The sequence below is a fragment of the Balaenoptera physalus genome (assembly GCF_965194825.1).
Source record: "Balaenoptera physalus genome assembly, chromosome: 19".
NCBI lineage: Eukaryota > Metazoa > Chordata > Mammalia > Artiodactyla > Balaenopteridae > Balaenoptera > Balaenoptera physalus.
In genome coordinates, this window is record NC_138900.1 from 1,501,186 (window position 1) to 1,517,719 (window position 16,534).

At 45.1% G+C, this 16,534-nt stretch overlaps 1 protein-coding gene across 7 annotated transcripts in view; it reads left to right on the plus strand.

Moving 5' to 3' along the window:
• Nucleotides 1-11,684, plus strand: part of LOC309648168 (uncharacterized protein) — a 26,214-nt gene extending 14,530 nt beyond the window's left edge. The window contains exons 1-5 of one of the 7 annotated variants that reach the window (XM_082436500.1): nt 930-1,177; nt 3,412-3,453; nt 5,050-5,167; nt 6,050-6,185; nt 7,712-11,684. In XM_082436500.1, coding sequence (XP_082292626.1) covers nt 5,162-5,167; nt 6,050-6,185; nt 7,712-9,297 — 1,728 coding nt within the window. In that variant the 5' untranslated portion in view covers nt 930-1,177; nt 3,412-3,453; nt 5,050-5,161 and the 3' untranslated portion in view covers nt 9,298-11,684. The other 6 variants (XM_082436497.1, XM_082436501.1, XM_082436498.1 and 3 more) reach the window with 6 other exon arrangements.
• The last annotated feature ends 4,850 nt before the right edge of the window (nt 11,685-16,534 follow it).

The following is a 16,534-nucleotide window of genomic DNA, read 5'->3' on the forward strand; positions in this document are numbered from 1 at the left end:
AACCAGTTGCAGCAGGTTACCCCGAAGCCTATCTATCTCCTACCTCAAAGCACACGCTCGCTCCATGGTTTTCACCGTCAAGAGTTTCTTGCTGAGATGTTGCAAAGTTTCTGTTTTAGATGCCATTCCAGGGAATTCCCTGGCGGTCCAGTGGTCAGGACACGGCGTTTCCACTGCCGTGGGCTGGGGTTCAGTCTCTGGTCGGGGAACTAAGATCCCACAAGAGCGCAGCACCGCCAAAAAAAACCACACCAGCCATTCCTCCATGCACCATGGCCGCATTAAGTGCAAAACAAGTAGGTGGCTTTGCTTCTGCCTAATCCTTATGCATGAGGAGGCTGTCCTTGGGCCTGTCCCTGTCTTTCCTGCCTCCGGGAGGCCTAGGAGGCTACACTTCTTCTACAGACAACAGGCAATCAGAGGACATGGGATGGCGGGGAGGAATCTGTTCCAGGAAAGTCCTATAGAGTCCTGTTAGGTTACAAGTTGTTGAAAAGCGACAGCATAGCGGACAGCTATGAGTGCACATAGAGTGTCATTATAATATGGTGTGTCCCTTTGGATGTGTAGATTTGGGAACTTGCTCTGTTTCACAGTCTGAAATAACAGGTCACTAAACTTTCTGTAAGTTTTCCTGGACTGCTCTCCAGAAATCTGGGTGCGTCCCCTTTAAGAGCAGGGGACGCCCCGCCCATCGTTGGAGCCAGGGAACTCCGCTTCTCTGTGCCCCTGAAGGAGCCTCAAAGCCACTACCAGCCACTTAGGGAGTGAGTTCTGCTCAGATCATAGACGGAAGTGGTGGCAGCGGAAACTACATTACCCAGAAGTCGCTACGGTGCAAAGCGGCGGTGACTGAGCCAATGAAAGCTTAGGGCAGGGACGCATACGTGCGTGTTCCTCGCATGGGGGCGGGACTTCCGGCGTTGTCTCTGGTAGTGTTTGGGTGGTTGTCGGGCTGTTCACCGGTGCAGGGTGTCGGCGTCGCTTGGTGGGCACCGAGGTGACGGAGCGAAAAGCGGGAGGAGAGAAGTTGGGCCCGCTGCCCAGAGGCGGCTGTGAGGCCCCCTGCGCACGTAGTTGACGGCGGTGCCCTAGTTCCCGCCCCGCTCGCCGCCTCTCCCGGCTCGGTTCTTCCCACCGGCCGGTGACCGAGGTGGCCCTGATGAGGCCGGCTCAGGTGGGTGCTGCGTCTCCCGGGCCCCCACCCGGCCCGACCCCCGCCTCCGAGTCCCAAATCCGGAAGGTGGTGGGTCCGCTCAATTCCCTGTCGGTCAGCCCCAGAGTCCAGAACAGAGGGCGGCCTTGGGAGGGGGGTCCCCTTTCAGCCCGTGGACTGGGGTGAGGGAGAGAGTTCCCTCGGGGGCCGCCGGTGCACGGATTGCAGGTGCTACGGAGTCGGCAGCATTGGGGAAACCTGGGGTCGCTTTTGTCGTGGACAGAGGGGGGCGAAGTGTCTCACCTGAAACGGCAACCTGAGCAAGGGGAATCCATGGAAGGTTGTGAAGGGAATGGGGATGGGAAAACCGTGTCCAGAGTTAGAAATTAAAAATTGGGAGAATGGGATGCGAATGGAGGCAGGGAGACTGCTGAGGAGACCACCGCGATAGACCCCAGGAGAATTATGGCAGGGGCTGGGCCAGGAAGGTAGTGCGACATTGGGAGATGGGATGAGATTCTGGAGAAATCTCAAACTTGGAGTAAATGGGATCTCCTGCTGCATAAAATACGGTTGTAAGCAAAAGTAGGGAATTGGAAGTACCATCCAAGTTTTTTTGCCTGAACATCTGAAAGTGGGGAGATGGGGAAGTCAGCGCGAGGAGCAGGTTCCAGGGGGAAGATCATGAGTTGTATTTGGACATGCTGATTCTGAAATGTATCAAGATGGAGATGTCACCAAATGGAGATACCATATGGGGAGGTGAACATAAAGTCTGGAAGTAGAGGAAGGGGGCAGGGTTGGAGATATCAAAGGAGTGGAGGGTGTGGACTGGACCAGGGCATGGCCTGGGGATCAGATTGAGGAGGGAGGCTTAAGATTGGTTTATTTGGTTGTTTTTATTTTATTTTTGGCTGCATTGAGTCTTTGTCGCTTCACGCGGGCTTTCTCTAGTTGTGGCGAGCAGGGGCTACTCTTAGTTGCGGTGCGTGGGCTTCTCATTGCAGTGGCTTCTCTTCTTAAGGAGCATGGGCTCTAGGTGCGCGGGCTTCAGTAGTTGCAGCACGCGGGCGCAGTAGTTGTGGCTCGCGGGCTCTAGAGCGCGGGCTCAGTAGTTATGGCGCACGGGCTTAATTGCTCCGCGGCATGTGGGGTCTTCCCGGACCAGGGCTCAAAGCCGCGTCTCCCGCATTGGCAGGCAGATTCTCAACCACTGCGCCACCAGGGACGCTTAAGATTGTTACATGAGATGGGCCCTGTGGTGAGGGAGGGCTGAGAGTTGGAAGGGAGGACATGAGGGCTGGGTGCTGGCATCCCTGATGCTTCCTCCAGAAAAGAGCAGACCTGACATAGGAGGGCTTCTGGCCTCTGTCTGTAGGAAGGGAGGCCTGGATGGGGTAAGGAGCTTCCCTTCTGTGGAGCCTGCAGTGTGTGCTGGTGTGGATTCTCCACTTGCAGGCTCTACTGACCCTCAGGGCCACTCCTGATGGAGCAAGGGGAAGGTGAGCCAGAGTGGTGCAGCCAGTGGGTCCTAGATGAGGGCACTGCCACCTCACCTCCACCCCTCAGGGCAAGAGGGATGATCCACTGCTCCCTTTTGAGGATTATTTAGTGGGTAGGCCTGGTTGCTGAATGAACTTATAGCTGACCTGCCTGCTCAGCCCCTCCCGACAACTCATTAACTTAAGAATGTATGAAAATTAATTTAAACACTAATTAATCAATATTCCTCTAAATACACACAGGCAATTAGAAATGAGCCTGTTCACTCAGTTAAATTTATGCAAACACTTTGTAATTGGCTTGGCATTGATTTACCTCTAGGTATTTGCTTACAATGCAAAGTTTTATATGACATCCTCTGAGATCTTAAAAAAGCAGTAAAAGTAAAGACCCCAGATTTCAAAACTGTATCACTTCAGTTGCACTGAAAATACATACAAAACCGTTGTTCCTATGGTCAGTCATAGCTGACACATGGTATGTACTCCTTACGTTAGATAACAATATGACCCCTGTGAGGTTGGAAGCATTCTTATCTTCATAAACTTTTTCTTTTCCCTGAGGCTCACGGAGGTTTAACCCTTCTCCAATGTCACTCAGCTAGTAAGAGACAATACTGTTTTGTGAGGAACCGAGCTTAGACTCTCAGGCTGAGATCCTATTACACCAGGGTAGGGCAGAAGTGGTGGTCCAGCTCTGCTGTAGGATCCTGCCACTGTTACCCATTTCACATGGCTTCCTTCTTCCCCCAGGGTCCCATGGCAGTGGCAGAAATGCTTATGGACCCTGTACAGGTGAGTGGAGGGGTCCCACCTCTCACCCATCCCAATTATCACCCTGATAGTTTTATCATCTTGATCTGTATGCCCTCAGGGAATGGTAGTGTCCCAGGACTTCTATCCCTTTTTTCTCTCTTGCCTCTGTAGACCCTGTGCTTTCACCAGGCCCAGGGTCCTATATTTAGTGCCAGGTTATATAGAACAGTTCCATTTCTGACAACTGATGGGGTAAGATGTGGCAGAGAGTCCTGACTACATTCAGGATTCTGAATGTTCAGACAGTTGCAGGTGATACTGAGGTGGGATGTTCAGGGGACTGCAGATCTCTGTTATATCTGGTGGGAATGGGGAGCTGGGATAGGGGTTCACAGGTATCAGGCCTTGAATGATAGCCTGAGGTCCTGGTTCTCTCATCTCAGGTTGATGGGAGGTAGGGAAGGTTTGAAGCAGAGGAGGAAGGTGCTATGACTCATGTTTTAACAGATTCCCTCTGGCTGCAGAATAAAAGACAGACAAGGGTGTGAGTGAAGGCAGGGAGACCTGAGGGGAATTTCTGCAGTCATCTAGGTGAATGTTGGTGGTGGCTACACCCGAGTGGTGGCTATGGAAGTAGGGAGTGATTGTTTTCTGGATGTGTTTTGAACTAGAGCTGCCCATGTTTTATTTATTTTTTAAAATGTATCAGTATATTTTTAATTGAAGTATAGATGATTTACAGTGTTGTACTGTCCATGTCTTATGTAATGGAGAGTGAGGGACTAAGGAAGTGGGCTGATAGGAAGAATTGGGGATGACTTCAGGTTTCTGGACTTGTTAGGAAGGATGGATGCCTCATCAACTAAAATGGGTGAAGTCAGCTTTAGGAGGAATTTTCAGGTGGAATAAGGAGAGTCCGTTTTTGTCCATGTCACAAATGTTCCAGAGACTCCCAAGGGGAGGTGTTGAGTGGGCACCTTTACACAGAGGGCTGGAGTTCAGAGGACGGATTCAGGATGGAGACGGCCACAACAGAGTGGCCAGTGTGTGGACTAGGATGAAGCTGAAGGTAAGTTTTAGGCGGTATCATTTCTAGTTTATGGTGGCGATGCCATTAGAGGACAAGGAGTGAGAATGAAGGGCCTCAGCACTAGATCTGTGGGTTGGGTACCTGGCTGGTGGTGATGCGCATCACGAAGACAGATGAGGGAGCAGAGTTTCCTTGTCTGTGCGTGACAGCGGGATGTAGATGTGAGCGTCTTCTGAGGCCAGAGCGGACATGAGATGGATGTTGAGGGAGGAAATGGGATCAGCTAGGAGAGTCACTAGACTTAGGGTGCAATGACAGTGTGGGTGGGGAGGTCTGTGTATCTGGGCTTCACGGTAGGAGAGAAGGTGCTGACTGCTTATGGGACAGTTCGTGCAACACGGAAGGGGGAGAGGGCTAAGGGGTCATGAGGTCTCACATAGGAAGGGTGGCTGGGGAGGAAGGAAAAAACAGGGCCAGGTGGTGAGACCGTCTAAGCAGGGCTTGGGGCAGGCCCTGGCCCCAGGGGACTTTGGTGTTCAGGGACAGGACTGGGCTGAGTTGAATGCTGGATGCATTTCCATTCACTGCCTGGATTCCATGTGCAGAGTGCCCTGTAAGGAGGTGAAGGAAGTGCCTATGGTGTGGGCTGGGGCTGTCTGTGGAACTGTCACTGTGGAAGGGTCAGAGTCATGAGGAAGGTGCAGTCCAACGAGTGAGATGCAGGTAAGGAGGAGTGTGAATGGTTGGCCCTGGGCCCTGGCACTGGGCACTTGAGGACAGGGACAAGTCTGAGTTTGTCTGAGGGTCAACATCTGGGGGACCCCAGGGAAACTGTTTGGCAGGAGAGGGGTGGGGCCCTGCACGCAGGTCCACACCCTCGATGGTGGTTTTCTGCTCCCTCCCCCATGTGTTTTATGCTGTGTGCTGGACACAGTGATCAATGGTAATGAGGAGAGAGCAGGCACTGGTGCCACTGGGACCTGGTATATCTTTCATGGTGGGACGTCCAGGAGGAGGTTGAGCAGGGACGGATGTGTAGGGGGAGGGCTGAAGGTCCTGAAAAGGGAAGTGCATCAGTGATTGCACCCACAGGATTTTAACTTGTGGAGGCGAGTGAGTCGTGATACAGAGAGGCCAACGACATTGAAAGACAGTTTTATTACTTATATTTCCCGAGAGGAGGAGGTACACTATGTAACAGGGCCACCTGGAGAAGCACCAGATTCAGTCAGGAGGCGTGAGCACAAGCTAAGGGACACCAAAGGTCAGAGCCTTTATTAGACTTTTGAGGGAAATGCAGGGAGGATTGGATGAAAAGTTTATGGGTGACTAGTTTGTATAATTCTGTGTACCTGGGCTATGGGAACTGTCCCTAGCTGTCTGTTACCTGGCCCTGGGCTGCTTTAGGGCAGGGGAAATACTGACCTGGTGCGTGAGAGTTAGGTAAGGAGTTGGTTGAGAGTATGGGCTCTGGATTGCAAGGGAGATGTAAACAAATTTGGCCATTAGTTTAGCCCTGTAATTAATGGATGGCAAATAGATAAATACAGCAACCACAAAAATATAGTTAAAACAAGAAGCTGTTCATGAACCAAACTCTTCCAGTTTTGGCAGGACCGTGTGGTCTTTGAGGACGTGGCTGTGTATTTCTCCCAGGAGGAGTGGGGCCTCCTTGATGAAGCTCAGAGACACTTGTACCATGCTGTGATGACGGAGAACTTTGCACTTGTGACCTCCCTAGGTAAGGTCCACACGCTCACCCAGTGCCCTGGGCTGTGCTCTGTTCTTTCCCTTTTCCCAGGGGGAAGCTCTGTACTCCCCACACTGAGACCACGGGTGCTGCTTCCTTTCCTGGTTTCCTGGCATATGTGTTGTTGGTGCAGGGGCTGGACTGTGTGTACAGTGTCATTTTTCTCCCCAGGGAGCCCCATCCCTTCTACTCCGAGTCCTTCCAAGATAGGGCTCAGGAGTCAGAAATGTAGATTTTGTCTGAGACCCCTTCAGACCTGGCCTGTTCTTGGTTGGGTCCTCAGTCTAGATGCTTGGACTCTTGTTGCGCCAGGCCTTACCCCTTCCTCTTGCTGACATTTCTTAGGGCCTCCTGTGCCAGGAATTTTAGCACCAACCTAGTTACTAATTTGGGGAACCACTGATTGTTACTAGTCTCCCCTGTGAAGTTCTTATAATTTTAGAGTGCCGGAAGCCCTGTGTCGGATCTCTGTCTACGTGTGCTGGCCCCTTCTTTTTCTGTCTTTCACGTAGGACTAACCTCTTTCAGGTGCCATACTAATGCTCACCTGGAGCAATGGAGAGGACTCTGGGTACCTTCTAGGTTGGCCATTACTACATCAATGGCAGGAGACACTCAGAAGTACCCGGGCTTGGTGTGAGGTCCTGGGAAAGGGTGTGATGTCAGAGCTGGGAACCTGTCCTGTGTTCACTATTGATTGATGCTCAGACCAGTGCCACACCTCATTTCTTCCCCATTCTTATTTCTTCTGTCACACTCCAACCACACTTTTGTGACTCTCACATGTGACTTGTCACATGTTCTGTTTCATTGCTCCCTTTGCAGTGTTCAACATTTGACCTATATGTAAGATGTTGTGACGTCTGCATGTATCCTTAAATAGTCCTTGAACTTTAGCATTTCTTTTGTATCAAGTATTTCTAGGTCTGGGCACAGCCTTTGACACAGTGCTCACCTGTCACCAGTAGCCTTGGCCATGTTGACTTGGAGGCCTGCCTCTCCTCCCTGCTCTGGTGTGACTGTTTGTGTTCCCCCATGTTCCATATGTTGAAAACCCCATGCCTAAGGTGACAGTATTAGGAGATGGGGCCTTTGGGGTGATTAGGTCATGAGGGCAGAGCCCTCATGAATGAGATTTGTGCCCTTATAAAAGGGACCCCACAGAGCTTCCTAGCTCCTTCCACCATGTGAGGACACTATGAGAAGTCTGCAACCCAGGAGAGTGCAGGCTGATCTATGGGTTCCAGTCTCCAGAAGTGTGAGAAATAAATTTCTGTTCTTTATAAGCCAGCCAGTCTGTGGTATTTTGTCATAGCATCCCAAATGGACTGAGGCAGCAACTCTTCCTTCAGTCCTTGCCTATTGTCAGGGCTCTCGCATCATGGGAGCTACGCAGGTCCATCTCTGCACAGCAGACCTTCCTCTCTGTGGCTCTAGTCTTCGGTGTGTCATTTCTGATGGGGCTGCCCCTCCTACCAAAATCATCATGCACTTCACCAGCATTTCTCTGCTTACAGGTTGTTGGCATGGAGCCCAGGATGAGGAGGCACCTTCTGAGCAAAGTGTTTCTGTAGGGATGTCAGAGGTTGGGACTCCAAAGCCAGATCCATCCACCAAGAAGGGCCAGCCCTATGAGATGTGTGACCCACTGTCCAAAGACCTTTTGCACCTACCTGAGCATGACGGAATGTACCCTGATGAAGGGCTATATATTTGTGAGGCAAACCTTTTCCAGCAGCAGAAGGAGCAGATTAGAGACAAACTTTCCAGAAGGGATGAGGGGCAACCTTCATTTCTTACCAACAGCAGCATTCACTCGGCAGAGAGGACCTTGACATGCAGCAGAGACGGAAAGGACTTCCCAGGCAGCACAGGCCTTCTGCAGCAGCCGGCCCCTCACAGTGCGGGGAAGCCACACAGGGACACTGAGTGTGGGGAACCTTTTGATAGTGGGCAGAGTGATTACAGGTGCACTCAGTGTGGGAAAGCCTTCCGTCAAAAACAGATCCTTGTTGAGCACCAGAAAATCCACACTGGTGTAAGGCCTTATGAGTGCAGCAAATGTGGGATGGCCTTCATTAGAAAGTTTCACCTTGTTCAGCACCAGAGAATCCATACTGGAGAAAGGCCTTTTCAGTGCAGTGAATGTGGGAAATGCTTTAGGTACAACTCCACACTCGCTAGTCATCAGAGAGTTCACACTGGATTGAGCCCTTATGAATGCAGCAAATGTGGGGAATTCTTCAAGTACAATGCCAACTTCATGAAACATCAGAGAAAACACAATGGAGAAAGGCCTTATGAGTGCAGAGAATGTGGAAAATTCTTTAGGTACAACTATAGACTGATAAGACATGGGAGAGTTCACAGTGGAGAACGACCTTATAAGTGCAGCGAATGTGGGAAATTTTTCAGGTACAGCTCCACATTCATTAGACATCAGAGAGTTCATACTTCAGAAAGGCCTTATAAGTGTAATGAATGTGGGAAATTTTTTAGGTATAATTCCACACTCATTAAACACCAGAGAGTTCACACTGGAGAAAGGCCTTATGAGTGCACTGAGTGTGGGAAATTCTTTAGGTACACATCCACCCTCATTAGACATCAAAGAGTTCATACTGTAGAAAGGCCTTATGAGTGCAGCTTGTGTGGGGAATACTTTAAGTCCAAGTCCAAACTCATTAAACATTGGCAAAATCACACTGGAGAAAGGCCTTACGAGTGCACTGAATGTGGGAAGGCGTTTAGGTACCACTGCAGACTCACTAGACATAAGAGAGTTCACAGTGGAGAGAGGCCTTTCGAGTGCAGCGAATGTGGGAAATTCTTTCGGTACAACTCCAACCTCATTAAACATTGGAGAAATCACACAGGAGAGAGGCCTTATGAGTGCAGAGAGTGTGGGAAAGCCTTTAGCCACAAGCATATACTTGTTGAGCATCAGAAAATCCATACCGGAGAAAGGCCTTATGAGTGCAGTAGATGTCAGAAAGCCTTCATTAGGAAGTCCCACCTTGTTCATCACCAGAAAATCCACACTGAAGACAATATGAGTGCTGTGAATGTGGGGAATTCTTTAGATACAACTCCAACCTCATGAAGCAGAGAATTCACAGTGGTAAAGGACTTATGAAAGGGCCTACTGTATAGCACAGGGAACTATATTCAATATCTTGTAATAACTTATAATGGAAAAGAATCTGGAAAAGAATTTATATATATATATATAAACTAAATCACTTTGCTGTACACCTGAAACATTGTAAATCAACTACACTTCAATTAAAAAACAAAAGACCTTACGAGTGCAGAGGTTATGGTAAATTAGGTACTACTACAAACTCCTAACACTGGAGAAGTACCTCATGAGTTATGTTGGAGTGGGCCTTCTGAGTACAGCGAGCATGGAAAGTTGTTTTGGTACAGCTCCCCACTCGTTAGACATCGAGTTCACACCAGACGAAGGCCTTCTAAGTACAGTGAATGGAAGTCTTCAGGTGAAACTCCAACCCCATTAAACATCTGTTTCACAATGGAGAAAGGTCTGAGTATAGCGAATATGGGCATATGTTCAGCCAAAACTCCCACCTCATTCAGCACCAAAAAGTTCACACCAGAGAGAGTATTGCAAATGCAGAAAGACTTCAGCAAAATGTCTGCTCTAATCTGTCCCTGAGAACTATTTTTTTTTCTTTGATTGTGGTAAAATATATGTAACAAACTTTACCCTCTACTGTTTAAATTGTTGGGTGTAGTGTGTTTAAAAATTCACATCTAATCTCCAGAATTTTTTTCATCTTGCAAAAATGAAACTATACCCCTTAAACAACATCTCTTTCTACTCCCTCCCTACCTCACCTGGCAACCTCTTTTTTACACTCAGTCGATGAATTTGATTACTCTGGATGCTTTATACAAGTATAATCATACATTTTTCACCTCTTTGCAACTGGCTTATTTAGCTTAGCATAATTTCCCCATATTGAAGCATTTGTCAGCATTTTCTTCTGTTTTGAGAAGGAATCAGAATTGACCTAAGACATGGGGAAGGGTTCTGAAGGTCAATACAAGTTTGCCTGATATGATGCTATTTAGAGAAAGAGGAGATCCAGATTTTATATGGAATATTTATTAACAGCTTTATTGAGGTACTGACATACTCAATTTCATTTATATTAAAATTGTAAAATGTATTTTCACATCTGTGTGCACAATGGGACTATCACCAAAGTCATGATAATGAACATGTCCATGACTTACAGAGTTTCCATTAGCCACTTTGTATTCTGTCTCCCAAGCCTACCCAAGTTGCCATCTCCAGGTAGACATTGTAGTTTCCGTTTTCTAGAATTTCATATAAAGGGAATCTTACAGGTTTCCTTGTTACGACTGTTTTCACTGAGTGTATGAATATATTTTTAGTATTATTCATGTGTGTGCAAAGGAATGACACTAAATAAGAATAAGGAAGGCTTTGTTATGTATTAGAGCTGCATTGTTTGTAGGAAATGTGTTTTTTCTCACAATCAATGAGAAAAAGTTGTTTAAAGTGGGAAGTGAAGTTGAAACTAAATAATTTAAACTGAAATTCAGTTTCATATGAATTCATTATAAATGAAAGAATTTTGAACCATCTGCGTCATATACAAGCTTCCACTGACATATCGTTCTAGATTTTTCTCTTATTTGGCTTTTTTCTAGTGTCTTTAAGCTGTATCTTTGTGTCATAAAGGTTCTTAGGGAATTTTAAAAATCGTTTTTTTGTGGTAAAATTCACTTAACATAAACTTTATCATCTCATTATTTTAAGTGTTCAGTTCTGTGATATATTGGGATCTCCAGTGAAATAGAACCATCTGTGTATGTGTGTGAGCGCGTGCATTTTGTGTAGAGACAGAGAAAGGAGAGAGATATTTTTAAAGGAATTAGCTGATGTGATTGTGATGGCCAGCAAAGTCTAAAATCTGCAGGGTAAGCCAGCAGGCTGGAGACCCAGTAAACAGTTGCAGTCAAGACCAAAGGCAGTCTGCTGGTACAATTCCTTCCTTTTGAGGTCATCTTTTTATCATGTAATCCTCAAACCAGGTGGCTCTTGAGAAAATGAAAATTTACAAAGGTCAGCAGGCATTATAGACCAGGAAATCAAAAGAATAGTTTTAGAGTGAGAGCTAGGAAACAATCACAGAGGCCACTGTCTGGTTGTATTTTTAAAGTCCCAATGTGCACAATGTACTTAATGAAAAATTTAAGATAATTGTATCTGAATTTAAGTCTTTCTGTTTCATAAAGTTCATGACAGTCAAAATTTAGAGATTTGAGGCATTAAGAGAAGATACTTAAAATATCTAAATGTGCCTATTTTTGTGTAATTTTAGACATATGAGTTTTAGATTCTTATGAAGAAATAAGTCACAGACCCTAGAAATGAAGAAAAGAACAGATAGAGGGACTTCCGTTTTCTGTCCTGTAAGAAGCTGGAAGTTACCACTCCATCCTAACAGCAAGTAAAAAGCTGAAAATACTGAAAATCAACAACTCTTATTAGGTTCATGAGAGCAGTCTTGAGTTCTATTTTATATTTGCTGTGCCCGTTGCCAATTTGTATAGTCAATCTCTCCTACCTAAAAAAAGAAGATATCCACAATAGTGAGATTTCTTGTTTTCTTAACTGGTCACATGTTGAACTTTATTTTAATTTTCACTCATTGTCCATCACCCATCCTACACCTTTGTCTTTGCCAGACCTTCAGCTAGGCAGAGGTTTCTTTGTTTTGGTTTGCTTTTTAATTTGGTGGATGAACCAAAAATTCAAAACCAGAATGGTCCGACTCTCCAAGGGATCCTGCCTTCATCGTGTTGTTGCAGGTTTATTTTTGGACATGGATTTACTGTCACATTCCCTGGATAATGCCCCAGATTCCGTACATTGTGCTCCAGGAGTCCATTGAGAGCAGCAACTCAGTTTCCTCTTGGTAAAAAAGAGTAATCATCATCACCTGGGCAGTAGAGCATTTCCCTTTTTTCCTAAGTGGCATGAGGAGCCCAAAATGACCAATGGCTGCCTCATATTCCAATTCAGGTTTATAATATTATTCTTCTGATGGAATTTTTCTCCCTTAAAGAAAAAGGCCTCCCAACATGCAGAATTTACCATTGAGGGGATGAGTAGCAGAAATTACTTGAGAGGGTTATTAGGTATAATAATGTGGAAAAGTAGGCTTGCTAGATTTAGTAAACAATATCTGGCCCAGTAAATTTTGAATTTTTCTAACTCCCTATGCACATATACACTGAAATAAGAGGAAAATGTTGCATGGGACATACTTATATAAAAATCATTTGTTGTGTTTCTGAAGGAAATTATAACTAAGTTTCATACCTCTTTAAGTATACTTACCTGGTAATTTGCTTCTCCTTAACTTTTCCTTGTTTTGTAGTATTTGTTTATAAAATTCCTTGTAGTTACTCTCTATATTCCATTTAATTTGTTTCATAGTTTCCAGGGTAGTCTCATCCAATTGATTTGATTCCTTTGTCCACTGAACATTCCTCATGGAGACACAGGCTATAAGTAGCATTGTGAGCTGGAGGACAGATGATGCTGTACAGTGTGGAAGACCACTACAACTTCTCCTTTGACTTTTAAAAATCTTTTTTACCCACATTCTTCTTAATAACAATCTTATTTTATCGTCTTCTTTGCTAGTAGTGGAAAACTTATATCTCTCATGCTTAACTGTTATTACATGCTGTTTTATAGTTGACTGCGCATCATTTCCAGTATTGATGGAACAATTGCACTGTGTCAAGTTTTTGCAAAGCATTTCAAAAAGCGGACTACAAGAGACTTAAGGCAGCCTGACAAATCAGTATAGGAACCGGGACGAAAATCATTAAATACAGGAAATATCCTGTATAGACAGAACTGGCCACCCTATTGCAGATGTGTCTCATGAACCTACCACTGTTCCTGAAACTGAGTAGGGGTTTATTGAACATGTGTTAGAGCAGTAAATACACATGACATTATGGTTCTCCTATTTATTTTTTACATTTCCAGTAAGTTCTTCAAAATGTCATTTCGACCCTATCTCTCCAAGTTGCTAGAGTCCAACGTTTTCAAATGTGAAACGGAAGCACTGTTTGGAGATAAAACCCTGAGTGTGGCCAAGGTTCTAGCACAGCCACAGGTTCAATTTCATTCTATGACTTTTTCAGACGTCTCTGTCTCTCACTCCCACTTCACTGAGATCTTAACTTTCTTTCGCCTGTAACATACGTTTCTCTGCAATTTTTGTCAATTTCGTTGCATAACTACATAATCATTATCATTAACTTTTTGTAATATCCATTTCGTAAGAATTTTCAGAGATAATTTCAACTCCCTGTGCATTCACTGTTGCTGCAATTTCAGGTGGATTGCTAAATCAGTTTCCATAAAGGAGATGAGACCATGGAATGCCAAACCTTTGTTTCCCAGGTAAGATGCCCCCTTTGCACATGGGCTAAAACGGTTAGAAGGTCACCCGCTATCTTGGCAGAAAATGGCATGTGATTATTTGCTCTCCTTTACAGACAGGTTTCAGATTTTAAAAGAAATGGAAAATATCTCAGATAGAGAATAATAAATATCTCAATAAATTTTACTTGCTAGGTCAGAAAGCAATCAATGATTATCAAGGCCAGAAAGATATCCCTCTCCAACTCTCCTTTATGCCCTGTCTTTTCTTGCATATTGAAGGTCATGAAACATCTTCCAAAACTTCAGTCAACATGTCTTTGACAAGCAACAAGATAGCTGATAGTATAGAGGGAACATACCTCAACTTAATAAAGGCCATAAAAACCTACAGCTAACATCCTAGTCGATGGTGAAAAGCTAAAAGCTTTTCCTCTAAGATTAGGAACAAGATAAGACAAGTGACTTGCCACTTTTATTCAACATAGTTTTGGAAGTCCTAGCTATGGCAATCAGAGAAGTAAAAGAAATAAAAGGAATCCAAATGGGAAAAGAAGTTAAACTCTCACTGTTTGCAGATGACATGATACTATACATAGAAAATCCTAAAGACATTACCAGAAAACTACTCGAGCTCATCAATGAATTTGGTAAAGTTGCAGGCTACAAAATTAATACACAGAAATCTGTTGCATTTTTATACACTAACAATGAAAGATCAGAAAGAGAAATTCAAGAAATACTTCCATTTACCATTGCATCAAAAAGAATAAAATAACTAGGAATAAACCTACCTAAGGAGATAAAAGACCTGTACTCTGAAAACTATAAGATGCTGATGAAAGAAATCGACGATGACACAAACAGATGGAAAGATATACCATGCTCTTGGATTGGAAGAATCAACATTGTCAAAATGACTATACTACCCAAGGCAATCTACAGATTCCATGCAATACCTATCAAATTTAAAAATGGCATTTTTTACAGAACTAGAACAAAAAAATCTTAAAATTTGTGTGGAGGCACAAAAGACCCTGAATAGCCAAAGCAAACTTGAGAAAGAAAAACGGAGTTGGAGGAATCATGCTCCCTGACTTCAGACTATACTACAAAGCTATAGTCATCAAAACAGTATGGTACTGGCACCAAAAACAGTAATATAGATCAATAGAACAGGATAGAAAGCCCAGAAACAAACCCACGCACCTATGGTCAATTAATCTGTGGCAAATGAGGCAAGACTATACAATGGAGGAAAGACAATCTCTTCCATAAATAGTGTTGGGGGACTTCCCTGGTGGTGCAGTGGTTAAGAATCCACTAGAGACATTTCAGCTCCTGAAATGAGTAGGGGTTTAGAATTGGTTAAGAATCCACTTACCAATGTAGGGGACACAGGTTCAATCCCTGGTCCGGGAAGATCCCACATGCTGCGGAGCAACTAAGCCCGTGCGTCACAATTACTGAGCCTGTGCTCTAGAGACCACAAGCCACAACTACTGAGCCCGTGTGCCACAACTACTAAAGCCCACTTGCTCTAGGACCCGTGCTCCACAACAAGAGAAGCCACTGCAATGAGAAGCCCATGCACCACAACAAAGACTAGCCCCCACTCGCCACAGCTAGAGAAAGCCCACACAGCAACAAAGACCCAACACAGCCAAAAATAAATAAAATTAAAAAAAAAATAGTGCTGGGAAAACTGGACAGCTACATGTAAAAAAATTAAAGTAGAACATTCTTTAAGACCATACACAACAATAAACTCAAAATGGATTAAAGACCTAATTGTGAGACCAGACACTATAAAACTCTTAGAGGAAAACATAGGCAGAACATTCTCTGATATAAATTGCAACAATAGCTTTTTTTTTTTTAAAGATTGATTGATTGATTGATTGATTGATTGATTGATTGATTGATTGCTATGTTGGGTCTTCGTTTCTGTGCTAGGGCTTTCTCTAGCTGCGGCAAGCGGGGGCCACTCTTCATTGCAGTGCACGGGCCCCTCACCACCGCGGCCTCTCCTGTTGCGGAGCACAGGCTCCAGACACGCAGGCTCAGCACTTGTGGCTCACGGGCCCAGCTGCTCCACGGCATGTGGGATCCTCCCAGACCAGGGCTCGAACCCGTGTCCCCTGCATCAGCAGGCAGACTCCCAACCACTGCGCCACCAGGGAAGCCCGCAACAATAGCTTTTTGATCCATCTCCCAGAGTAATGGAAATAAAAACAAAAATAAACAAACGGGACCTAATTAAACTCAAAAACTTTTGCACAACAAAGGAAACCATAAACAAAATGAAAAGACAACCCACAGAATGGGAGAAAAATTTTCAAGTGATGTGACCAACAAGGGATTAGTCTCCAAAATTTGCAAACAGCTCATGCAGCTTAATATCATCAAGATAGACAATCCAATTAAAAAATGGGCAGAAGACCGAAATAGACATTTCTCCAAAGAAGACATACAGATAGCCAAGAGGCACATGAAAAGATGTTCAACATCATTAATTCTTAGAGAAGTGCAAATCAAAACTACAATGAGAGGGCTTCCCTGGTGGCGCAGTGGTTGAGTGTCTGCCTGCCAATGCAGGAGACACAGGTTCGTGCCCTGGTCTGGGAAGATCCCACATGCCGCGGAGCAGCCGGGCCCGTGAGCCACAATTACTGAGCCTGTGCGTCTGGAGCCTGTGCTCCGCAACAAGAGAGGCCGCGATAGTGAGAGGCCCGCGCACCGCGATGAAGAGTGGCCCCCGCTTGCCGCAACTAGAGAAAGCCCTTGCACAGAAACGAAGACCCAACACAGCCATAAATAAATAAATAAATAAATAAAAATTTAAAAAAAAAGCACTCTTCTTTAAAAAAAAAAAAAA